At 42.4% G+C, this 27,480-nt stretch overlaps 1 protein-coding gene across 2 annotated transcripts in view; it reads left to right on the forward strand.

The window, feature by feature from the left end:
- The window catches only part of DNAH10 (dynein axonemal heavy chain 10), a 2,445,728-nt gene that overhangs the window by 836,574 nt on the left and 1,581,674 nt on the right, over positions 1–27,480 (forward strand). For both annotated transcript variants that reach the window (XM_078667623.1, XM_078667624.1), the window contains one exon: positions 18,962–19,120. In XM_078667623.1, the coding sequence (XP_078523749.1) occupies positions 18,962–19,120 (159 nt within the window). The remainder of the gene's footprint in view (positions 1–18,961; positions 19,121–27,480) is intronic.

A 27,480-nucleotide genomic window follows, 5' to 3' on the forward strand; every position in this document is an offset into this window, starting at 1 on the left:
AGATACTAGAGTAACTCAGTTGTGCTTTTCACAGAGACCCCTTTATCCCGTAAATACTCCAATAGATGTCTGGAGTGGGTTAAAGGATAAAATATCCGCCATAAACTGAGTAGGACGAAAACTCCTATGTATTAGTTTTGGTTTTGTTCAACGTTGAAGGATACAGTGTTCTAAAATATAGTGCATCTTATCTTTATTTCCTTGAAACTTGCTCTGCAAACTTTCATTAAACAATGTCGAATAACGACAACAACGCAACCGGTGGAGCTGCAGCAGCCCACCCCGGGTTTAGACCTTACAGGGTTTAATGAAGACGACGCGGATGCTATAGTCATCCCGGAAAACTTTATAAAAGCCATAGCTATAAAGCTTATAGAAAATGGCCTATCACCGAGAGGTGGTACAGTTATATTCATCATAGATGCACATGAATATCGGCAGACAGAGGTATTCTATTCATGGATTGTCTTTCCGCAAGCAAATCCAACAACACATGTGTTCCACTTCTACAAGACGGAAGAACATCCAGCGGAATACATTCCTTTCGAGGACGTTGAAATTCCACTAACTTACCAAGAGCATCAGCTCTGGTTTAAAGGCGCCCTACAACATCAAAAGCACACAGACCGAGAGCTATATGGCCGGTACTAACCAGCTATACACCACATCCTGCCATAGAACAAATGACAGGTCCTGAACTATTAGCTCAGCTAAAACAATTCATTAAAATACATAGACAATTGGTACAATATGTCATGCGGACTTTAACAGTCCAACCTGCTATAAGAATTCCACAGCACACCCCTCCTCAGGGGAGCACAAACAAAATCACACCACAGACTATACTGTCAGTAATCGGTAAATTGCCTGCAAAAAGGGAACAAATTCCATTCTGGTTAGCCCAGAAAATTACTCAAATAGAGACAGTATTTCCCGATAGTACACCTCATGAGAAACACAGGACTCTAACAATCTATTTACCAATGGGGATTGCACCACACGTGGAGGACTGTGACACTTGGGGTACAGTTTTTGCTTCAATTTACTCAAATTCACATGGTGTCCCGTTTATGGTGGTAATACCAGACGTTTTGAGACAGATTCAAAATTAATACGGTCCAGAACCAGCTTTGAATCTTGGTATGAAATTACTGAAAGATTTCAAACAGGTCTCAGCTATCTTATTAGCTAACATTAAAGGTGAAGCAGCATCCGTGGGAATCCCCCAAAAATTAAAAGAACTCGATATTACTGAGCAACCGTATGAACTTGCCAGAATTATTATAAAATCCTATGAAAAATCAAAAGAGATAGTTTGGGAGGGAAACCTGTAAAGCCTGAACTAACAGAAAATCCTGAAAAAGTTTTCATCAAAAATAATCTAACTACTCCTAATAAGAAATGGGAATATAGTAGACAGCCACTTCCTAAAGAGAAGCGCTCTCAGTCCAGAGGTAGATCTCCTCAAAAGGAGCACTCTGAAAAGAGATAAAACCTTAGAAATAGGGATAATTTAAGAAACCTGATAGATATCAAGATACTGATACACGATCCTCTAGTACCTTTCAGACTTCCTCGCAGAAATCAGAAAGAAGAGTATGATCAGAACACAAATAAGAACGTGTGAAGTCCAAAGACGATCAACACGTTCCAAAAAATATCAAAACTCAATTTTCCAAAAAGAAGGTAGCATTTATTAAAATCAGACATGCCGAGGATCTTGAGGACACAACTCAAGAAGGGGGAGTGGGCCCAGACAATGCTGGACAGCGCTGCAGAGGTCACCATAGCTCGCAGGATCCTCAAAGATCATCTGGAGACCATGGATCTGAATGAATGCATTCAGGTTGAAACTGCAGACACGAGAGTTAGTGTACCGCATAAGTTATATGAAGTAACACTCCGGATAGAGGGGGACAAAACTAAAAAAATAAAAGCACTCTTTTGGGAAAAACTATCTAAGGGTTATGATATTATTCTGTCTGAAAAAGACTGGCCACCAGAATTTGTCAGGGAGTGCCCACATGGCGAAGAAATAATTATGCCAACCTTCTCTAATCATATTCCTATTCATAAACAATACACCTATGCCAGAAAATGGGCTGTGGCCCAGGCTCCAGCATTATATACAAAACATGTGGGATGGGATGAGGTCTCTCCTCACCATAAAATCCAGCTAAAAACAACCTACTGCTCAGAGGCAGTACCCAGTAAAGCAGGAAGCTAAAAAACAAGTCAGGGAGATCTTAGATCAACTTGAATACCAGGGGTGATTGAAACATGCACCTCGTCCATGAACAATCCTTTGTTTCCTGTCTCTAAACCAGACGAATCATATCATCTAGTTTTGGATTACAGACATTTAAACTCTAGTTGCAGAACTTTTGCAGTACAAAATGCACAGAGAGCAGCACTGATGAATAACATCGTTCGCAAAAAATACAAAACGACATTAGACATTTCAAACGGTTTCTTCTGTCAAAATATCGCACCAGAAAGCAGGTATTTGACCGCTTTCTCAATAATGGGAACATAGGTCAATTTTGCCGTCACCCCCAAGGATTCAAGAATAGTCCAGGGTTATTTTCAGCCAGAGTAGCAGAGTTATGTAGATGACATCTATCTTACAGATGATGATTTGAACAGGCACTTGAACAGGGTGAACACCATAATACTTGGATTCGCCTCTGAAGGGTATAGATTCAACTTTAAAAAATCAAGAATTGCCCACCTCAACGTCCTATTCTTGGGATACGAACTTTCAAGTGAAGGCAAAAGCCTGGCAGCAAACTTTTTAGAAAAATGTGCGCTGCTCCAACCTCCAAAATCGCTGAAAAACTTGCAGTCAATTTTATTATTCCTAAACTTCGGAAGAACTTACATTTTGAATTACGCAGAAAGGGTTAAACCTCTCTACGAACTAATCAAACCTGATTTCAAATCAACTAATTGGACTCAAACACACACAGAAATTTTGCGTTCAGTGCAAACTGACATGTTAGCAACAAAACCTTTACAGACACGCGACAATGTACGCAACCTTGTAATCCGAATCATCCCACGGAGATGCGGATTCACATACCTAACCTTTAATGAAGGGGAAAAGATACCAATAGCTTACAAGTCACACTTGTACACACAGGCTGAAATGAAATTCACTTCAACAGAAAAAATTCTGACAGCGGTTCAAACTGCGGTAGCAAAGGAGAGAGCCCTCGCACAGGGTAAACGCATTAAAGTCGTTACACCTGTACCTGCCTTAGAGGCAGTGACAAAGGCTAGCATTCCAAATGCAAAAGCTCTACATCCAAGATGGATACAATGGGTTAATTCTCTTGCTGCGACAGACGTTGAATACGTTTTTGACCCTTACTTGAAGACACAAGAATTTCTCCAATACGAACAAGAATGTCCTCTGCCTACTGAAATTCTACCTCTAGAACATTACGGCTGTATAATATATACAGATGGATCAGCACAGCCCACAATTTGGGGTAAACAAGCTTATAGTGCAGCGTGCGCGATTGTTAAAGGTTGCTGGCGCGATGGTGAATTCCGACCTATGGTCACAAAAACTCAATCTTTAGGAGAGTGTACAGCTCAGCGAGCTGAACTATAGGCTTTCAAGATGGCGCTTGAAAATACCGATCGCGAATTCCCCACACTTATAGTGTGCGATTCGTATTACTGCGTCCAGTCTTACAATGAATATCTGCAGAACTGGGTTCAAAATGGTTTTAAAGACGCAAAAGGTGGCACAATCAAGCATAAAATGCTTTGGGAACAAGTAGTTCTTTTACAAAAAGAACTACAAAAGACTCACATGATCCATACACTGAGTCATCAGCGTGATGGCGTTCACGTTGAAGGGAATTCATTGGCTGATGAAGCCGCAAAGGCAGCTGTGCAAACGGCTTCTCTAGCTGCAATTACTCGTTCAAAAACGAAAATAGAGAGCAAAATAATGCAAGCAGTCACTGCTTCAATAAAAGACGGTGGTAAAACACTACCAAAAGGTTATCCACTCAAGTACTCAAATATAACTGATGCAAATAATGTTGCTTTTGCTCGAATCACTGGAGTGGGGGATAGAGCAATCCCAAACATGGAACACAGGTTAGGACTAATCTTAGCAGCACATGAAGGGCTTGCCTCTGCACACGCAGGTGTTTCCGACACAGTTTCATTATTAAAACAGCGATACTGGTGGCCGCGCATGAGAAAACAAACCAAAAACTATGTTTTGGAATGTGAAAATTGCTAGAAAATTAAAGTTTCAACAGTGAAACGCCAGGCGCAGACACCCCTTCTGATTTCAGATAAACCACAAGCGTGTGTTTACCTGGACCACTGTGGTCCCTTACAAAGGGATGGCAACTATAAATATATCATGGTCGCAGTGGATTCATGCTCAAGATTCATTTGGATGTGGCCTCAGCGCTTGGCTGACGCCCAAACTGTTATAAAAGATTTGCGAGTCTTTATCGGCACATACGCAATCGGCACGCTACATTCTGACCAGGGTCCTGCATTTAGCTTTAGGGCTTACAAGGAGGCCATGGCCAGTTTGTGCATTGCATTGCGATTTTCCAGTCCATTCCATCCTGAGGGAAATTCGGTTGTGGAGAGAAAAAAACGTGACATAAAGCAATCTATAACAGCTAGGGTGTTAGGTTCGGGTGATGGGTGGGTCAAACATCTAATAAATGTCCAACGTAGTCTTAATAACCTGCCAAGAAATTCTCTGGGTGGAATCACTCCATATGAACTCTTTTTTGGTACTAGAATGTTGGTGGAAGATCTTGATCGTCACACTTCAGTGGTGGAACAAAAACCCTTTGATATCAAAGATCGTTTGGCTGTTTTTCAGGACTTAAAAGAAACAAGAAGAAGTCTAAGCAACACCAGTGACAAGCCAAGGACCACTGAAGAAAAACTACCTGTCCCAGCAAGACCTGTCTGGATTCCAAAGATTGGGGATCTGGTCAGGGAGAAAATAGCGGACAAGAAGGAATTTGGGCCTTCTTACAGAAAACCAGTACCTGTACTAGCAATCCACGGATCAAGAACAGTGCTACTGCCACCTCTTGCTGGAAGAAAGGAGAACCGGTCTGTATCAATGACCTGGTAAAACCACACCATGTGGCCGATAATAAGTAGTAGGCCCAGTGGGCTCCCAAGATGTAGCAGACGACCAAATCTTGCTACTATCCAAGAGATTCAAACTGAAAGACTCATCAGCTTTGAAGATTCTAAAGTGAGAAAAGAAGGACTATGCAACAAAGCCATAGACCTTGTGCCTCTTGAAACCCAAATAACAGTTTTCAAGAAACTCCCATCTACAATGATGTAGCATCTGACTATACAAACATGTCAAGGGAACAAACAACTCCAGCGATTTCAGAGATTCCGGATGCAATACCAACTATTGACAGAACTGTCTCTGGCTATTTTATCAACTTTGATAACTTTTCTGAGGATCCCAGTGAACCTGAAACTACGCCAGCAAATAAAACTTTCAAGGAAAAATTAACAGAACTTGGTCAAGAGCTTGCAAAAATATGTCTGGTTTCACCATGGATTGAATTTTGGATTGGATTAGGTGTATTTTATCTCCTGCTATGGCTCATTCTTGTTTTAAGTTTGGGAAAGCTGATAGATGGAAAACACATTAAAATGGACACAGTAAGTAAGAACATCAACTTGCTCCTGAAGCCACACAAATCATCTCATCGTCAACAACGAGACCTGCCATCAGTGAACATCACAGCGATTCCTCTACCTGGTGGAATAGCTTGGGATATAACTGATTATGACATTTATGGCCCTGTCGAGCTGCTGAAAATTCCACACCAATTTAAGGTCTCCTTGAGTGACTTCATTTCACCCAGCACATTTTCTGATGATTGGGACTTTGAAACTGTTAATAATATGATGGCAGACTTAAAAATGTCAGCTAAATTTACAAAACATGAATACTTAGAAGGTTCATCAAATTATGAAGAAATATATTGTTTTAATCATTTTGCCCATCATTACTTGCATAAATCTGCAAACCCTAGAAATGTTTTAACTTCTAATCAATGGGAACATTGCCTAACACCTCCAAAGGTAGTTCTAAAACATTTATTAGAAATGTTCTATATTTTACAGGTTTCAATGTTACCAATCCAGAAAGTTTTTACTTTAAAAATGTTAAGAAGACAGGCATGAAAAGTATATTGATGAATACTAAACACATTTATTCTGCGGCCTTTTATGCTCAATTGTCCACCTTAGGCTTTGACTTTTGGAAAGACAAAATTGAGACAAAAACTATTTGGGGCACAAAAGACTGGCAGGACCACGGTTTAGAAGCATTGTTCAGAGCCTGCATCATCCCAGAACAAATGATGTTTTTAAATAACACAGTTCAACAGACATCTTGTCTTGGCATTGCTAAGATAAAAGATTTAAACAAACCGTCCATACCTAAGCCCCCACCTGATAGTAATTTAACTTCAGGTGAGGAGGTAGACGTAAACTATATTTTACAACAGAACAGAACAAATCCTGAATGGGAAAAATGGTTAATCTGGCCCACAGACACGAATAACTGTCAAGATAGATTCCTGAACAAGACACAAGGGTTTACAGTAACTCGGCCAGATCCAAGATATATCCCAAGACAACATCCAGGGATAATAACAACTTATAGTGTAGGAAAACTATGCCTTGAGTGGCTGCAGAAATTTACACTTCCAGAAATAAAACAACACTTATCTTTGCTTAAAGATGGCGTTGATGTACGAGAAGTCTTACTGGGACCTCGTAATCCACGTCATAAACATTTCATATATGCCGGTATATACGCTGCATACAATGAAGCATGGAAAGTCACGCAAATGGAAACAGCTGAAAGAATACGAGAAATTGATCGTATTAATATAGAGAAAGCACTTTCCGTAGTTGACAATGGATTAACAACTCTTTCATCCAGAATATATTCTTTGGACAGCATTGTATCCTCTGCCATAGACATAATAGAACCGGACTTGCTAATGTTATAACATGGCCAGTCTCAATTACGTTCTATAATGCTGTTAGGCTTGACGTTGCAAAACCTTTTGTTCTGGCTATGTGCCTTGGCGTTTAATCAACACTACGTCATTGTTTACTGTGTTTAACCTTACAGATAAACAAATCTCGTTGGTACAGAAGGGAGCAGACTATACGGTGCTGAGCATAGAAAACCTGGAGAGATTACCTTTGACCGTTTCTGAGAAACCATCAGTTGAATGGATAATACATGGCACCATCACGATATCAGTGATGACTTTCCAGTTTCAGTATTGCTTAAAACACATACCAGCAGGCCTGTATGAAAGGTTGGGTAAAGAATACATTAAGTCGACCTGGGATTTACCATACACAGACAAATATTGGAGTGGGGGAAAGGAGGTATTTCTTAGTGGTAAAAATGGTAAAAACTCAGTAGGCGGTACACTATTGTGTCAAGGTATTAATTTACACGGAGCCTACGGGGGTTCTTCCAATAACCTTTCTTGCCACCTGCAAGGTTCGCCCACAGCGGTGATAGATCCAGTTTTTTGGCAGCTTCCAATGGTAGCTACATTATGTTAAATGATAACAGCTGTTGGGGAATGATGCCAGGAATAGGCTATCTCGTTAGTGTGTCAGCCAGGGTCACTTGTTGTATGCAAGTATTGTTTCCTAAAATCAAGACAGACGGGGAGTCACCACTATGGCCTTCCCTGAACATCTCTTCTATACGAATTGATACTTTAAGCAGAATGAATTAATATCAAACAATGGTTCTGTCGGGTATGAAAAGCGATTACTTCAAAAAATGCATTTATCTCATCATTGTTCAACGGAGTCCATCAACTACTTCGGACTGTGCTCTAAGTACAGAGCTTGCTCCCAACTTAAATCCAATTTCAACAAAAATCAAAAATCAGGGTGATCAATTACTTTTAATCCATGAATTTCATTTTTTCTTCCATTCTTACCCTGTATATACATATTTTATTCACAATTTATAACAAACGGCGCACATTAAAATTAGGTGAGGTGTGACATCATGTGAATATTCGTGACATTAGAACGTGCTTATGTACAAGTGAGTGAAAAAGAAAGGAGGGGTAGAATTGTCTTATTTGGCCAGTTTAGAGTTGGTAATCGTAATTAACCCAGTAATCCATTCAATGGGTCAAGCATCACAACTGGGTATTCAACTGATCCAATGTTATTATTATCGTCGACGTTTCGACCCTGTGAGACGCCTTAATTGAGGGTCTAGCGCGGGTCTTCTTCAGGACAAGGGGAAGTGGTGAGAGCGCCTGTGGATTAAAGGAAGGATTTTTTAGAAAGGATTTAGGGGAGCAATGTGAGCGGTGAGTGACAATCATATTATTCATTCACTCACCTCGGGGTTTCCGTATACTTGACCCCAAAGGATTGCAGAAACTGAATTTCAGGAGCTACTGATATCTGTTGGATTAATAAGGGACATTAGTCCATTTTCAGAGTGTTACAGTTTTCTTGTACATGAGGCAAACACCCTTCATCGAATTAATTCATGCTCACCTAGTAGCTGAACAAAGTTCTCCTTGTAACTGATCAAAATTCCCACTGGGATATTCTTTTAGGCTTTTTAGTGATTCCTTCTAGTCAAGTTCGCCTTATCATTGAGACGATCTGCAATAAAGCGGTGTATTCGATCAGCATCGCGATAAAACAGCTATCGTCTATATGGGGTTCGTACGTTTTTAAAATTTGCATTCTGTTGCCTCTTACCTATTTCAAAGTTCAGATTGTCTCCTTTGACAGGACAGAGCGCGCAGTTTGCTTCTGTGGCGTCCCAGAACTGAGCGCCGGCTCATTCCAGTTGCCTAAATCTCGAGGACGTCTCATCACGTCAGCGTGGGAGGGTTGCTACGCGACCGACCCGCTCACGTTGGAACAGATGCAGGCGGCATTGGTGCATTTCATGGACGCCTTGTTCCGTTACTCGGCAACCAATCGTGCTACCAGCCTCGTTTGGTGTTCGTATAGCGGAGCAAGCAAGTGTATTTCATTTGTCCATATTACATCGGGCTAATGCATTTCAGCTCAACACCTATAAATCTGCTCATATGCTATCATTGGTCAATTGAGTAATAAGCAAACGTGCATTTCGGCTCAATACATATGCATCTGCTCATATGCTATCATTGGTCAATTGAGTAATAAGCAACCGTGCACGCTACTGGCCTTTGGCTTGGCGCTCGTGTAATGAACATAACAGACCGTGCAAGTGTATTTCATGTGTCCATAGCATAACATTGTGCATAAATATTACAATTCATTCTGTCATGTATTATCATTATGAAATAACTCCACAGGTTATACTTATGTCTCACACTAGCGATTTCTATATATTTAACAATTGATTACCGCCAAGCACATACCACTACCAGCAGTGATTTTTTACGTGTTACGCATAAAACATCATCTTATTAAGAAAGATTCCTCAATATACATCACAGTTCTGACAATTGCAAAATTGATTAAAATCAGATCTCAGGATTTCTAGGAAATTGTGTAATCCCTGGATATTCATACATGTATGCTGAGAATGCGAGGAACTATGAATTACTAAAGTTGACCCATTTGTCTGGCTGTCTCCTCCCGTTCATTCAGTCCCTCCTGTACAGTATTAAGAGCGTGAATCCACCTACACTCCTTGTAATTAAGTGACTTGGTAACTGAACCCCCTCTTGGGCTGGGAATTAACTTCTCTAGGACCCTCCACCTGATGTCTTCCGGTTTATGTCCGTGCATTTGGAAGTGTTCTACCAATGGCGCCCCCACAGTCTGACATCTAATTATACTCATGTGCTGCATGATTCTGGTTTTCACCTTCTGTTTTGTCTGTCCTACGTAGATCAAAGCACAAGGACATACAATTGCATAAATAACTAACGTGCTGTTACAGTTAGTAAATGGTGTGAGTGTGAACGTTCTCATATTATGGACAAAGTTCGTGCCCTCCAGACAATAGTCACAGGCCTTGCAATTGCCACACTTGTGGTGGCCAGTCACTGGAGGTAGGTTAAGCATCTCTCTCAGATCTGGTTGTTTAGGGGGGTTCAAGAAGGCTTTGACAACGGTATCTTTGATATACCCGGCAGGATTGTTGAAGCGTGCGAAGAAGCGCGCATGGTATCAGCCAAGGGAAGCATTGCTGGAAACAAGAGACAAGACAAAAGAAACTGGTGGCTTTGTATGCGTCACCACGTACAATAGCAAAAGTACAGAAATACAGAAGATCATTAAAAAGTATTGGAATTTGGTCCAAGGAGAGTTACAAACTTCCCAACAACCTTTGTTTGCTTTCAAAAGGGGCAGGAATATCAAAGATACCGTTGTCAAAGCCTTCTTGAACCCCCCTAAACAACCAGATCTGAGAGAGATGCTTAACCTACCTCCAGTGACTGGCCACCACAAGTGTGGCAATTGCAAGGCCTGTGACTATTGTCTGGAGGGCACGAACTTTGTCCATAATATGAGAACGTTCACACATTAATTGTATTGCCCAGGTTCTGAGGGATACTGGGTCACCCCATGGTGATTTATATATTAAGCAGAATGAAAGCCATTCTTTTGCAAAAAACTGTGCCACTGACCTTGTCCAGAGAGACGTATGATCTGCAAGTTGCAAGGTCCTCTGCAGAGATACATGCATTATTATCAACAAACTGCCCAATACATTTCACAGAAATGTTAGGTCGTATCTTTAACATGTCTGATACCAGCGGTATTGCACATGTATTTAAGACGATTTTTTCAGAATTGTTAGCACCCTTTGAAGCAGTCCTGGGCATTTTTCCTAACTTCGTACACTTTGTGTTCGGCGGCCTGCCTCTCATTTTGGGACTCGTAGCAGGGATCTTATTTTTAATTCTCCTGCTCCGTTATGGCAAATCCGGCCACCAGCGATGCCCAAGTCAGCATGGAGGATGCGCTCCAGGCCATGAGGTATCATGAGAGAATAACACAGATCCTTGGCTTGGCTCGTTTGAGAGATCTGAATACCAGATGGTTCCTGTCATTCAGACCAATCTGGCAAGATTGCATCTTACCTGTTCTACGATGCCTGCTTTGTGGTGAAGAATGCGTGTTAGATATTTGTCTAACACTACCATTGGCTATGCCAACGGATGTTGACGCATTACTGGGTCCGGTAACAGCTCATGTGTTGTTGCCCCAACGGCTACCAATCCTGATGACGGCATTCATTGTGATCTCACCGGCAAATCCAACTGGAGGTGAGATACGCGGACCATCGGCTATGATGAACATAGCTAATGCGGCTGACGCTGACGGCGATGCTTCACATCTGTGTACAATTGATCTTCTTAATGAAGTAATTGAACTTTCATCTACCGTGGTAGACGATTTCTTTGCCAGCCTTGATGACTTAATGTTTTCTCCTGACAGCGAGAATAACTTTTGAAATTATCACACAGCGTTCTTTTGAACTCTGAAATTCGACCTTCACTTTTTTCAAAATAAAAGCTTCCAAGTTTGGAACTCTATTTCACTACAATTTAATTTGACATTTTTCCAAAACAGACTGAACTTTGTCACATCTGCTTAAAGTAGAACTATTCTTAGAGAACAAGAATTCTTTGACTACTTCCTAGAAACAATATTTACCTAATGCACAAATCATACTAGCTTGTATATTCTGCTATGGGATGGTCTCGACTTTCTCTTCTGTATCTAGAGCCATTTCATAAATGTAAATTTCGCGATTCATTTGGTTAGCATTTCTAATATCATATCATATGCTTACAATGAAATCATTGCTTTTAGATGCATACTGTACAAATGCTCATTTTGTGTACGACCATTTTTTAAAATACATTTCATGTATTTTTTGGGTGGGATTGTAAAAACACATACACTGGCTTCTATGTTTTAGTATTTACTCTTAGATGAACATAATAGCGTGGAGTGGGTGTTGTAAACCATTTTAGGACACTATTGTAAATTTCACGATTCATGCCCTTATATAGGTATAAATCACTATGTCCTTATGTAGGCATAAGAATCATAACCATATTTAGACATAGCTCATGCAGTCCAAATACGGCAGGGCTACTTCCACTAGTTCCGAAAATCTACAACGATTTCTTGGAAAACTCGGCTTCAGCAGCTAGGGACTTTCCCTTGCTCGAGAACTGACTTGTCCAAGAACTCATGGAGTTTTCAAAGAACCGAGAGTCTTTAATGACGTTATTATGTCCACCTTTACGTCAAACTCGGCAACTTCAAGGTATAAATATGCCCACACTTGCCTTAACAAACACACAGTGGTTTGGAGCAGTTCGACCATCTACTTGCCCGATGCGCCCTGCTACTGCAAGTGCCGAAGGAAGCCGACCCTCCAGCAGACGTACTGAGAGAGACGCTGTCTTTTCTCCTGCCGAGAAATCCAGCTCCAGTGTTTCCAAGCTACCCTTGCGGGTTGTTATGAAATCGAGTCCTGAGCCTGACCTCCTTCGTTCCAAACTAAGGGACGGAGCTGATTAGACCCTAATAGAAATCTTGGACAGATTCTCGGCAAAAGAATACTATATTTATGCTACACCTCACTTACTTCGTCCCTTGTACTAAGCTTAGGTTAGGTACATCGGGGTAGGCGTATTTTAGAAGTACCAGTTGAGTACTTTTAGACTCTGTTATTTATGTATGTACTTATCTATGGTTTAGGAACCATACAATACTCTTACAGTATTATTTTGTTCTACTCTTTATACTGTATGCATTATATTTTACAACCAGTTTTACGATTGTAGCAGTTCATTTCTTATGCTTGAGAAAGTAGACTGTTCAATAGAACCTTTTTATTGAAAACACCTGTCAATCTATTTCTCTGCACCTCTAGTGAAACGAAGCATGCACGATTGACTGAGTGAAATATCTATCTATTGTTTCCACGACTCTGATGATCAGTTTTATCTTGGGGAAACAAAGTTGTCATGTTTATGCGGTTGTCAGAAACTAATCCTTTCTTATGTATTCGAGAAAGTTTCTAGTGACCTCTGAGCTAGCTGGCACTCACAATTAAGTCTAATATATTCGATAGAGACCTAGTAGACCTCAGTCCTACGTCTGAACTATAGGATATATTATTCCAATGCGCAGAGCCTATTGGGAATATAGGAACTACACTACACCATGACCAGTGGGGCAAAGATGAAACCAATCGGGTCTAATAGATGATGATAACAAAGGCCATTAGGGGCTTTTGTGGCACCAAGTGTCATTGCCACATTGAGGCATACTAATTGAGAAGAGAAATTAAATGCATTGTGGACTCATCGTCTCTAAATAGGATATCTGACCCCAAATATTTATTTTATCTGATAGAGACTTCTAGCTGCAGATTCCTTACCTTTGAATTTTCTAGGCATCAGACGAGATCCAGAAACGTTTGCATGAGTAATACCCCTGCATGCTGTCAGGTGGCTCAGTTCGGCTGTGCGTGATGTCGTCAGCATCATTGCTGTCGTTTGTTACAGGCACGAGGACATCTATTCTTTTGCTTCCGTGCCGGTTAGCGCTGATCCGGAGAATAGCTACCTCTCTGTCTCTTTTTACCAGGCTTTTTCCAACCTTTTGTTTTTTCTTGTGTGTCAAGAGATGACCTCTAAACGGGTATGTTTCAAGCCATGTGGCGCCTGTCACTGGGCCATCTTCTATGCTTATGGTGTCTCGAGCCTGACCATGGCTTGAAGTCGTGCTCGGACTGCCGGGCCATAGCGCCGAAGGCCTTGAGGGAGTGGTCTATGAAGCTCCTTGCAGCCCGGTATTTCAGCCCCATCGAGTGTGACTCCTTGGAGGTCCTAGTCCAGATCGAGGAAGAGTAGGTCATGGGGATCGCTCCAAGCAGACCCAAGTTCTCTTCGTCGCACTCAAGGTCCTCAGGACACATGGGGAAGTAGCATAAGAAGAAGTCCAAATGGACTTCGACTTCGCCTCGAAAGTCGTCCGTCTACAAGACGGGTGGGAAGCATCGACGCTCCAGGAACGGTTAAACGAAATCGTTGCTCAGTCCGACTCCACACCTCCCCCCATTTCCGGGAGCTGGAGCATCCCCCGAACAAGTTAGAGAATTTTACAAGGCCATTGGCCGAGTATTTTAGTGTGCCGACCTCTCCGGTGCGCCTTCAGGCCCTATGGGTCGGTGGAGACCCCATCAGGTTTCACACAGACTGCTCCGGCCTTGGCACAGGTGGGGTCAAGTGGATCCAATTTCGGATCCGGGTTGGTGCTGGGCGTGCCAACCAGACATTCCCCGGTGCTAGTCCTAAAGTCGATGCTCCCAGCGACGCCCACCAGTGGTGCCAGCCCCATTGTGATACCCGATGACTCAGAATCGGATCAACGTCAGTCGTCGTCGACTTTGGGGCCGACAAAGCCCAGAGGTTTTGCGTTGTTGCTTTTAAAGAACTTTCACGCCTGGGAGAAGAATGGGAGGGGTGTATGGACCCTTTAGAACACCAGAGGCTCCTTGTGAGGATTTCAACTGGTATAAGGAGCTTTGCAAAGGCCAGTGGACTTTACATCTCTCCAGATGCGTGTATGATCGCTCGGCCTACTGTGGCTATGGAGGAGGGGACATCTCATGCTATGGTGGTGAAGAGGACCACGGAGGTCTTTGTCCTGAAGCTGCCCTCGGTGCAGGTCAAGACACACCTTTTGACCGAAGTGTATCAACCTGGGGCTTCCTCATCCAAACACCTTTTGCCCTCCAAAGAGGCACTCATGGTTGTCCTTAGAGGCACCTGGTCCAAGTCTAGCCGAGGGGGCTCCTATGAACAGAACAATAGTACACCACCATCGCCCTGCACCAGTTGATTCAAGTTTCCACAGCCAACACCCCACCCCTGAGAGCTTGGTAGTTCGAGCCTCAACATTCCACTGCACTTTTCCTTCCACTCCCCCGGCCAAGGAATCCAAGAGGCTGGATACACTTGGAAAAAGTTGTTTTCTTCCACCAGCCTTGTATTGCGGTCGGTGAACACCGCAAGCCTTTTGGGCTATTTCTCACACATCCTATGGGAAACAGTCACCCAAGTGCTGCCACAGGCTCTGGAGGAGGCCCGGACTGTGCTTTCCCAAGCAGTAAAAGATGGGAGAGATGCGGCAGTGTTCACTATCATGTGTAGTCTGGATACGACTGAGTCACAAGACAGAGCTGTTTTGTCTGCACCATGCCTGGCTGAGAACATCTGGCTTCTTGGGGGATGTCCAGGCCATCCTTATGGACATGCCCATCGATGGTACTAGTCTCTTTGCACAGAGGGCAGACTCTGCACTGGAGCCCTTCAAGGACTCACTGGCTATGACCAGGACCTTGGACCTCTTGGTAAGACCTCTCTCCCAGTCTGCTTTTCGTCTCTTTCATGGCAATGGAAGGAGTTTTCAACTGCATCTGCCATCCCCGAGCCACCGTCCTGCGCAGACTGTCCAAGTTGTGTGAGGATGTGGACACAGTAGATTTCGACCTAGAGGAAATAGTAGCCAGAAGTCACCCGCCACCCACACCTCAGCAGCTTCATCCTCCAAGCCTTCCTAGTTTGGTTTTGCAAGATCATGGCAGTCCAGTTATAGGGAAAATTCAACATCATCTCCTCTGCTGGCTGTCCATCAGGTAAATGGGTCTTGCAGATCATTCGGGATGGCTATCTCTTCCTTTTCTGTTTTTTCCTCCTACTTTACTGCCAACTCAAGAATAGCTGGTGGAGGATAATCTGCTTTTGCTCCAAGAGGATGTTACAGCTCTCCGAGCACAGGAGGCTACAGAGAAGGTTCCAATTTCAGATGTAGGCAGTGGTTGTTACCAAAAAAGAACAAAGGCTTCCATCCTATTCTGGACCTCCGGACCATCAATCTCTTCCTCAAAAAGGAGAAATTCAAGATGCTCACGGTGGCTCAGGTCTTGTCTGCCAAGGAGACTGACTAGTAGCATTGGACGTGTAGGATGTGTATTCTCACCTCCCGATTCTGCGGGCTCACAGTCGTTACCTGCGATCCAAGATAAGTCCGGAGCATTTTCAGTTCACTGTGCTACCCTTTGGCCTTACCAGTGCCCATCGGGTGTTCACCTTGGTGATGGCGGTGGATGCAGCTCATCTGCTCAGGTTAGGTGTTTCAGTTTTTCTCTACCTGTTAAAGACGTCCTCACCCCAGACTGTTGTTTCCCTCCTCCAGACGACTGCAGATCTCCTGCATTCTCTGGGGTTCACTATATACGGGCCGAAGTCACACCTGCCTGACTCCATCTCAGACTCTCTCGTTCATAGGAATTTTTCTGAACACAGTGCGGTTTCGTGCTTATCCTCCCAAGCAGCAAGTCCAGGATATTGAGGTTATGATACTGATATTTTAGCCTCTATTCTGCATTTTGGTGAGAATAATTCTGAGGCTGCTAGGACTAATAGCCTCCTGCATCCTGTTGGTGAATTATGCCAGATGGTATATGCGGCCTCTGCAGTGGGACCTGAAATTTCAGAGGGTGCATCATCAGGGGAATCTCTCTGACATGGTTCGGATCTCGGCGAGAATGGCAAAAGGCCTGCATTGGTGGTTGACGAACCCTCTGCTTTCCCCACCCCTCTGCTTTCCCCACCCATATCTCACAGTAGTGATAGATGTGTCACACCTGGAGTGGGGCAGCCATCTGGGTGAGGTGGAGATCAGAGGACCCTGATCTCTGGCGGAGTCGGGGCTCCACAATAACCTGTTGGAGCTTCGGGCAATCCGACTAGCATTGAAAGCATTTCTTCCCTCTGTTGAGGGAAAGTTGGTGCAAGTGTTCACGGAAAGTATGACCGCCATTTGGTACTCTAACAAGCAGGGTGGTGTGGGGTTGTGGACCCTTTGTCAAGAACCCTACACCTCTGGGCTTGGCTGGAACAGCATTACATAACCCTGGTGTTTCAACACCTGCCAGGTTCTCTGAATGCCAGGGCGGACAAACTCAGCCTTTGATGCCTAGCGGATCATGAATTACATCTTTAGTCCGAGGTGGTCCCTTTCAATAGAGGGCAGCGTCTTGGTTAGATCTGTTCACCTCCTAAGAGAATGTGCAAAGTCAGCAGTTTTGTGTACTGGAGTTTCTAAAATGGCTATTGCTCTGCAACACTTTTCGTTGCAGGTGGAGCTCAGACCTCCTGTACGTCTTTCCGCCTGTACCACTTCTGCCCAGAGTTCTCAAGAAGATCAAGAACGGCCAGCCCCAAGTCATTCATGTGGCTCCGGACTGGGCATAGAGAATCTGGTATCCTGAGCTTCTTCGAATGAGCATTAATTCTCCGATCAGGCTACCCCTTCGGGAGGGTCTTCTTCACAGCAGCATCGGAGGGTCCTCCACCAGAACTTGTCAACTCTCCACCTACCTACGTGGAGATTGAGCGGCAATAGTTCATAGCTTTTGACCCTCCTCCCGAATTCTGTTAAGTTATTTTAGCAGCCAGGCAGTCCTCCACCTAAATGGTATATGCCTGCTGTTTGCAAGGATTTGTAAAATATTGTACAGAAAGGTATATTGATCCTCTTTTGGTATCTTTTTCTGATTTTCTCCTCTTTATTCTTATCCTTGCCCAGCAGGGCTCTGCTCCAGGCACTCTCCAGGGATATCTTTCTGCTCTTTCCACTTTTTGCTGCTGCCTAAAAAAACTCTCTTTATTCAAGTCCCCTATTTTAAATGGGTTTTGAAAGGTCTTGTACGTATGTCTCCCCTACTCCCTTTATCAGGCCACAGTGGAATCTCAATCCAGTTCTCATGAATCTCATATGTGCTCGCTTTGAGCTATTGCACAATTGCCATGTCCCGTTGTTTTCCATCGAGACAGCACTTCTAATGAAAATAACATCTGCCCGTAGGGTGAGTGAGCTTCAGGCTTTTTCATCCAAGCCTCCCTATCTCATGACATTCTCGGATAAGGTGGAACTTCGTACTCTAGCCTTTTTCCTTCCTAAAGTGGTGACCCCATTCCATCTAGGTCAGTCAGTCACACTGCTCACCTTTTTCCCTCCACTGCATCCCTCGAAGGAAGAGGAGCGTCTCCATCTTCTGGACAAAAAACAGCATTGTCGCTCTACCTTGACTGCACAAAAGAGTTCCTCATGAGGGCTTGCGATCCCATTCTACCAGAGGAAAGGCTGCAATCACAGCGTTCACTCATAATGTTCCAGTTCTGAATATATGGCACGCAGCAACGTGGGCTTCATTGCACATGTTTGCTAAACACTACTGCCTGGTCAGTCATGCCGTAGGGACGGTCATTTCGCCCGTCAATCCTGCAGGACTTTCTAGTCTATTAATTTGTCTGCAGCCCACCACCAGGATGTGTAAGTGGGGTATCTATTCAAAGGTAAGGAATCTGCAACTAGAATTCTCTATCAGATGAACAGGTTACTTACCTTCAGTAACGCATTATCTGGTAGAGACAATATCTAGCTGCAGATTCCTTACAGACCTACCCATGCATCCCAGCTCAGCTGATACATTTAATGCATTACTGAAGGTAAGTAACTTGTTATATAGGGTCAAATCTAAGGGCCTTAATTGTGGATTTTGTTGCTATATGTCCTGATTAAAGAGTATATATGGAGAAACATCAACACAACTGGGCATTAACAAATAGAAAGAGCGCCCTTGGGACCAATAATGAATGCTTCTGAAGAACTGCGATACGAAGTAAAAGCGTTTTGTACACGTTGTTGAGGTTTGTAGCTCAGTTCCTAGGAACTATTTTCCTTGTAATTTATTCTCTCATAACACAGTTGGATTGTCACTCTCATGACCTCCTCTCCACCTACTTACCTATTATTTAATGTCTTTTAATAGGATTGGTGTGGTGCCCGCTAATTATTTTTATCTGAATATTCTATTTTATAGAAATTGGAAGTCAACCTGAAGACGAATCCCGGCACCTTAACAGATCTTAAATTTGTCCTTGCCACAATAGCACACATTCGAGACATGTCCTTGACTGTGGAAATGAGATTCAATGATATCCAGGAGAGGTACCGCACTTTAGCAATGTACAATATACAGGTGAGTGTACTAATCATCCCAAGCTTCAACGTTGCTTTATAGGCACAAATATTTCAGATTTACATGTTAACAATGTTTGAGTCACCAATAACATGAAAAGGTTGTTATGAATCTCTAATTGTTCAATCAACAGTCAATCCTTGCGTTGAAAATATCTCTAATGCACCCGCAATAGGGGAAAATGTAGAGCTTGGTTTGCATTCCAGACATTAATTTCATATATACTTGCATGGATGAATGACCTATGATTATCTACATATCCTAATTGTCTTATTTTGGACCACAACAACAGAATCTTGTGGCAATCTGCCAAATATGTTTTTCGATGATTATAATAGTGACTCAAAATGTAGCATATAACTTCAGATATTGTATTGATGATAGCACGTGGCCTTTTATGCCATTAATCAAGTAGTCCAATTAGGTGTGATCAAGTGTATAACACAGTTCTATTAATTTAAAGGTTAATTACTGAAATAGCAGACCGTGTTTGCTGTGTTGATTTTATTATTACTATTAGCTGTTGATGAATGGCACAGCAAGGTCTTACTGTCTCCAGGATATATCCGGCTACGTGTGCCAGTGTCCTGGGTTGAGCAATGTAGGATTTTTTCTTATTTTAACATGTCTTCTTGAGTTTTCTGATGAATGAATGAGTGAATGAGACCAATTACATGAGCTTCAGGAAAGCCCTAAAGACCTGGCTGTTCAACATCTAAGCTGGTCTTTGTCCGTAGCAGAATTATTCATCTTCTAAATGCGCCGGGAAACGCTTTGTGGGTAGCTGTTGCGCTATACAAATAAAATGAATAATATAATGAATGAATGGTTAGCTTTTATATAGCGCACAGCTACTCAACGAGTGTACTCGCGCTGGGCATGAAAGAACAAACGAAGGGATCAAACAAGGACTGTAGAATTAAAAGATTAAATAGATGAGTTATCAGAGATTTCTTTTTTTTAAATCACCCTATCAGTAATGGATCTGAGTTGGAGAGGCATCTGATTCTAGATCTTTCCAGCCAGAACCACAAAGGGGGCCACACCCCGACGTTTTCTTCTGAAGCAGGGGACTGACATCAGGCGTGCATTCGAGCGCAACAGCCTTCCTGGAATGTACTCGACTATCCTCCCCTTCAAGTATCTGGGCCCGGTGATGTGAAGGGCGAGATGAACTATCGTTATAGCCTTAAACACGATTCGTTTACGGACCTGCAGCCAGTGTAGTTGCTCTCAAAATCGGGACACCGAAGAATGTTTAGGCAGCTTGAACCGAAGATGACTAGCCATGTTCTTTCTCTATCACCTGGAGACGTTGTTAATAGTCTGGAATTTCCAGGTAGAATACATTGACGTAGTCCAGCATAGAGAAATGGGCACCCTAACCACTGTTATCTGAACATCACCTGGAAGAAAGTGCACGATTTTCATGAGCATGAGTTACAGGATTTCTCCACCGCCGCAATTTGGGCTTTGAAGGAGAGCTGAGGTTCAAATAATATACCCAAGGGCGTGGCCTGAACGCCGCACAAGATGGCGGCTTGACTGCGGAGCTCCGGACATCGGACGCCGATGCCAGCAGTTTTCCTATCTTAAACTGCACCCTTTCGAACGCCGACTTCATCTTCTTGCATCGGAGTATGAGGTGAGCAGATTGACACCACCTGCGTCCCTCTACTCCGTCTAAATGCAGACTTTTCGTGACTGACGCGGCGCGCTCTCAGGCGGCCGCCATTTCCTTTGAACTTTTGCCGCGTCTCCGTTTTCTGTCAGCGGAGGACTTGCACCGCGGTGCGGTGCTCTCCTTGTCAACGCTACTCAATGCGGCAAGAAGATATACATAATACTGATGTTCCTCATTAACTGAATCCTCATGTTAGCGTTTTTCAGCCTGTGGTTCCCCTATTTCGTCACGCTTTCTTCACGCTGAGCGCTGCTTTCAGGCTGAATTCCTCATCTGGGCGCCGCTTTTCAAAGGCATTTTCAATGGAACCTACAAGAAAGGATATCATTTGTTTTTGTTTATCCTAAACAACGTCTATCTGTTTCCACACATGATACAGACGATTTTTCTCTTCATGCTCATATTATACAGTGCTGTTCCAGTCTTTTTGAGTACACCTTTATTTTAATGATGTCTTTTGTGTGACGCATTTTACTTTCTTCTGCGCAACAAGGTTCTGACATCAATGTGTTGTGCTCTACCTTTCACAGCACTGATATTTTTTCTTGCTGAGGAATACTTTCACCACAGAGCTTCTATCTTCTGAACCTACAGGAACATTATTATTTATCTCCCATACCATATATGGGGAAATTGCGCACTCAGAAGCTCACGACTACCAAAACCAAGCCACATCTTTCCTCAGACTCTGACTCGACGACGCAGGCCATGGAGGACACCATTCCTTCTAAAGCGGAGGTCACTCGTGGGGCTATTCCTAAGACTACCGTCACCAGTAAACTTCTGCAACCTGGCTCCACGAAGCGTCACAAGAAAGATCCACCATCTCCAGGTTCTGAGTCATCATCCGCTTCCATGGATCTTATTCTTGAAGAACTTCGAGCACTTAAACCCTTCATGGCTGAAACTACTAAAACACTGCAATTTCTTCACGATAAATGGTCCACTCTCGAATCCAGAGTCCTGATAGTGGAACAATCAACGGAGGCTCTACAATCTTCCTGCTCAAGAATTTCCTCATTGGAGAAGGATGTCTCTCTCTTAAGACGACAGACTGAGGAGTTGGAAAATAGAAATCGTCGCAATAACCTGCGCCTTTATAATCTTCCAGAGCTCACAGAAGGGTCCAATCCAACCTCCTTCTTCCAAACCTTTTTACCAAAAATTTTGGATCTTCCATCTTCTGTCACACTCAACATTCAACGTGCTCATAGACTGGGTCCGAAAGTTTCCTCCAAGCCCCGCGGAGTCATCATGCTCTTCCTACAATATACCGACTTACTTCAGGTACTTTCAGCAGCCAAAGCGAAGAAGCAGATTATGTGGGAAGGTCACCGTCTGTATCTATCTCAAGACGTAGCCAAAGTGACAGCTGACCGCAGGAAACAATTTCTCGATCTACGACCACGATTGCGAGATCTTGGCGCCAGATTCGGTCTCCTTCATCCTTGCCTCTTCAAGGTTACGTATAAAGAAAAGACAACGACTTTTGAAGACCCACGAGTCCTTGAAGAATTCCTCCGTCACCATGAAACCATCAACATGGACACTGCAAGACCAGTTTAATGATTTATGTGTCTTCCTGATTTGACTAAAATTTTTTACCCCTTTATTTCCCTACTGTACCTAGTATCGACTCCCCTTACCTTATTGTATCCATATATATTTTGTTTACTTCATTCTACTGTCGCGTAGTTCCTATACTTGGCGTCCTTATGTACTTTTAACTTATCTATTCCATTTTTTGTCTCATCACAGATCCTCTCCTTCTGTTCCCCGTCCCGGTGTAGTTTCTGCTCCCTTCAATTGATCCTAAGCTGGTTCCTCCGGTGTTCGATGACGTGAGTTTCTGTTGTTGATGTCGTCCTCTTCTGGCGTCGTCACCCCCTAGTTCTCATTTGTATTTGTTGTTATGTTTCTTCTCTTGACTTGTTCTCTCTTATCTTCCTTTATATTCCTTTCTTTATCTCTTCTTCTCTTTCTTGCTCTCACTTTCTCTCTCTATCTCTCTCATACATATGTTCTTGCAATCTTACTACTTCTTTCAACATTTCTCAACTACTTTTCTATTCCACTTTCTCTTTTCTCGTATATCATTCTCATGATATTGTACATTCCGAGTAGTCACCTGGAATGTTAAGGGGTTGAATAACCCCATTAAACGTCAACGAGTTTTAACACATTTAACCAGACTTAAGGCAGATGTAGCCCTTCTTCAAGAATCCCACCTCACAGATTTAGAGTCTACTAAACTTAAACAATGTTGGGTGGGTCACGTTTTTTATTCACCTGCTGTAGGTAAGAAAAATGGTACTGTTATACTCTGTCATAAAAAGTTAAATGTTTCAATTGTATCTCAAGAGTGCGATGATGATGGTCGTTGGGTAATTGTTAATCTTCTTATAGACAAAATACCTCTAGTTATTTTTAATGTTTATGCCCCAACTGGCGTTGATAAATTGTTCTGGCCTGCTATTTCGAACAAACTGGTTACCCTCAATGACCAATACGTTATTCTTGGCGGTGACTGCAACCAAATTTATGATCCCTTTATCGATAGAAATTCAAAAGTTAAATTTGTTCCTTCCAAAATGCATACCCAGTTTATCTCCTCTATACAGAATAATGCATTAGTTGACATTTGGAGGCTTTGTAACCCTGACCTCAGAGAATACTCTTTCTACTCCCCCACACATCACTCCCAATCACGTATTGATTACCTTTTCCTTAGCAAACCTCTGGCCCAACTTGCCATTCACTCAGATATAGGCTCCATTCTCATTTCAGACCACGCTCCCGTTTTTGTGGACATTGATCTTATTCCCTACTCCCCTCATTCAGGCCGTTGGAGATTTAATAATTCCCTACTTCTTGATTCTGATTTTTGCACCCAATTTAGGCAATTTTCCACTGAATTTTTTACACTTAACCACCTTCCTGAATCTCCTTTTGTTATGATTTGGGACTCGTTTAAAGCAGCTGCACGTGGTTTTATTATTAATTTTGTCTCCCAAAAGAAAAAACAATCAATCTCTAAGTCAACTCAACTCTTGGATAAAATTAAAAAATTGGAATATACGTACTATAACTCAAATTCTGAAGCTTCTCTACGTGAATTAATTTCAGCCAAACTTGATTTCAATAAATTTACCACCAATGCTGCCTCTAACTCTCTCCTAAAATGCAATTCCCGCTACTACGGCGGACAAAACAAGATGGGCAGGCTCCTGGCCAATTACCTTAAGATACGTAAAGAACGTACAAAAATTGAATCCTTGCAAAACCCACATGGAGTGTCTTTCTTTAAAGATAAAGACGTACTGGCTCAATTTGTTTCCTTTTACCAAAATCTCTACACTCCCGAATCTATTCCCGACCCTCAAGATCTCCTTTCATACTTTCAAAATATCCCTTCTCCAGAAGCATCCCATCTTGATTTTCAATCATTAGATTTGGACATTAGCCAATCGGAAATTTCTCATGCAATCTCTATTCTTCGTCGAGGTAAAGCCCCAGGGCCCGATGGTTTTACCGTTGAATTCTATACTTACTTCTCTTCCCTTCTTCTCCCAAAATTGCATCTCCTATTCCAATCTTTTGCGGCCTCCGGATCCTCTCAAGGAACCTTCCAAGAAGCATTGATTTGTTTGATACCTAAACCAGATAAAGACCATACCCTATGTAAGAACTACCGTCCCATATCACTAGTAAACACTGATTATAAAATCTTCGCCAAAATTATAGCTCTCCGACTAGATCCCTTATTACCAGAACTTATAGGTCCTGAGCAATCCGGTTTCGTTAAGGGTCGCCTATCTTCAGATAATTCTCGTGTTTTCTTTAATATTTTGAGTAGAGCCCCATCCCTTTCTTCCCCCCTTGCTGCTATCTCCCTCGATGCTGAAAAAGCATTCGACAGAATTGGTTGGGACTTTATGTTCCAAGCTCTTCAATGGTTTGGCTTCCCCCCTAAATTCATATCTCTAATATCACTACTATACTCTAGCCCCCATGCGTCAATCTTTGCCAATGGTATGGTTTCCGACTACTTTCCTCTTCAAAGAGGGGTTCGTCAAGGATGCCCACTATCCCCTCTACTGTTTATTATAGCCTTAGAACCCTTTTTAACTAAGATTAGACTTGATGACACGATCACTGGTTTCCAATATGGCCCTCACCAGCAAGCTAAATTATCTGTATACGCTGATGACATTTTATTTTATTGCTCGGACCCTCAAACAACTCTCCCTTCCTTCCTTCGTCAAGTTTCTTCTTTCTCTACCGTCTCAGGTTATCGTCTTAACACAGATAAATGTGAAATCTTACCTTTAAATCCCTTATGCCAAAAACATCTCTTTGAATCTTCTGGCTTTTCCTGGCAGCCCATAAAGATCAAATATTTAGGTATCTGGTTTGCCCCCCGTATTCCAGACACTCTTAAATTTAATTTCGAAGCTCTTTCTACCAAAATTAATACATCAATAACGCGGTGGAACCCTCTATTCCTTTCTTGGTGGGGTCGACTAGACTCCATCAAAATGATGCTAGCTCCCTTAGTCCTCTATTCTGTTTCCATGATTCCCGTCCGTATTCCAGATCATTACTTCAAATCGATCGACTCCCTTCTATTAAAATTCTTATGGAAAGGCAAAAAATCTCGGATAGCACTTTCTTCCCTGAAAAAAGACAAATCCCTTGGTGGTGTCAAATTCCCCCACTTTAAGTCTTACCATAACGCATTTTCTTTAAAACAATCTATGAGGTGGCTTTCTTCAGATCTTCCTCGCATTCCTCCCCTATGGCTCACATTAGAATCCTCTCTTCTTCACCCTTATGATTTTCGAGAAGTCCTCTCCTTTACCTCTAAGGTATCATCCATTTGTTCCCCCATCATATCTCACTCCTGCTCTCTTCTTCGTCCATACTTAATATCCACATACCCATCTGCCTCCTCCACCCACGCTCAACCTATTTGGCACAATAAATTCCTCAAAATTCGTAATCGTTCCTTATACTGGAAATCCTGGCATTCCCATGGTCTAAACTGGATCTCACAACTTCTCTCAGATACTCAACCTCTTTCTTTCCAAGACCTTCAAGCAAAATTCTCATTACCTGCCTCATCCCGTAAACAATACTTATCGTTACTTCCATCCCTTACTCAATATCTTTCTTCACTCCCAACCTCTACCTCTATCCCTACCACACATCTTTCGATTTCTAATGCTATTGATCAATCTCTTTCTGCGTCATTTATTTATAAATCTTTACAGTCCTCTGCTGATCGTACAAAATCTAAGATTGAGTTGGCTTGGGAGGAAGATTTATCTCACACATGGTCCATTATTTTATGGGACAAAATTTGGTCTAAAATTCATAGTACATCCAGAGCTGCAAATACCACACAAACATTATTCTTTATTTATAATCGTATTCTATTCACTCCATTACTCCTGTCCTCCTTTTCCCCAGACACTCCATCTACTTGTTGGTCCTGCAATTTCCCCTCAGCTGATTTGAAACACATGTTATTTGAATGTCCTCCCATATTACGTTTCTGGCACTTAGTATGGTTTCAGCTCCAAAAAATTTTCAACATTACGGTTTCATTCTCCATTTCACATATTTTCTTAGGTTCCCTCTCTCCCACACTCGCTGATTCCCACTCCAACCAAAAATTACTTGATCTATGCATAGCCATTGCTTTCCATCATATTACATCACACTGGAAACAAGCTAATGATGTTTCTTTTACTGCATGGTGGAACGCAGTTTGCTTTAATCACCGACTTGACACTAATTTTGTTTCTCCTATCTCCTTAGCAATCAAACGTGATCTCTTATGGCTTCCCCTCACTGACTATCTATCCACAGTTGCTAAACCTCCTCCACCACTTCCGATTCGTACTGTTGAAGTTTGTAAACCTCCATGAATGCATTACCTTAATTTATTCGTTTAATATACTATCTGTTACAGCTAGTATTTTATCATATTTTTTATCCATTCTCATATTTTCAGATATCTCCTCATTTCCCTATGTTCCTCATATTCATTATTTATTTTTTCATATTTTATGCTTCAGTTTCCCCAACGTAATTCACTATTATGTAAGATTGGTCTCATTTTTTCATAACTCTTGATTGTTTCTTCATTTTCTGTCTTTGTTTCTTTATATTTCAATAAACTTCAAACTTAAAAAAAAAAAAATAATATACCCAAATGTTTTCGCCACCTTAATCGGAGCAGGCGGCAGGGTGTTGCTGCTAGCCTGGCTCCTGTCCAGCCCGGCCGGTAGTCCGTGGCCAAATAACAGGATCTCAGTTTTTTCGGGATTGCATTGTAAGTGATTCATTACAAGCCAGCCCATCACTGCTTTCATATAGAGTGTAAACATTTTTTGCCCTATCTGAATCACATTCATATGTGAGCAGTAGCTGAGCGTCCTCGGCATACACCGTTGCGTAGTCCTAAATCTCATGTCATCTTCTTCTTCTGCTTAGCATACATTAAGCTCAGGATGGAATGCATTTTACAATGACATAAATGGAAAGATGTCCTCAATTTGTGTTAATGTCATAATCAACATAAATAGCTTGTGGACCTTGTGTACAGCTATCTCAAGTTGCAGAAGGTGTATTGTTTTGTGCATGCTGCTATCCACGATATACAGGTTTT

The sequence above is a fragment of the Lissotriton helveticus genome, chromosome 11, assembly GCF_964261635.1.
Source record: "Lissotriton helveticus chromosome 11, aLisHel1.1, whole genome shotgun sequence".
Taxonomy (NCBI): Eukaryota; Metazoa; Chordata; class Amphibia; order Caudata; family Salamandridae; genus Lissotriton; species Lissotriton helveticus.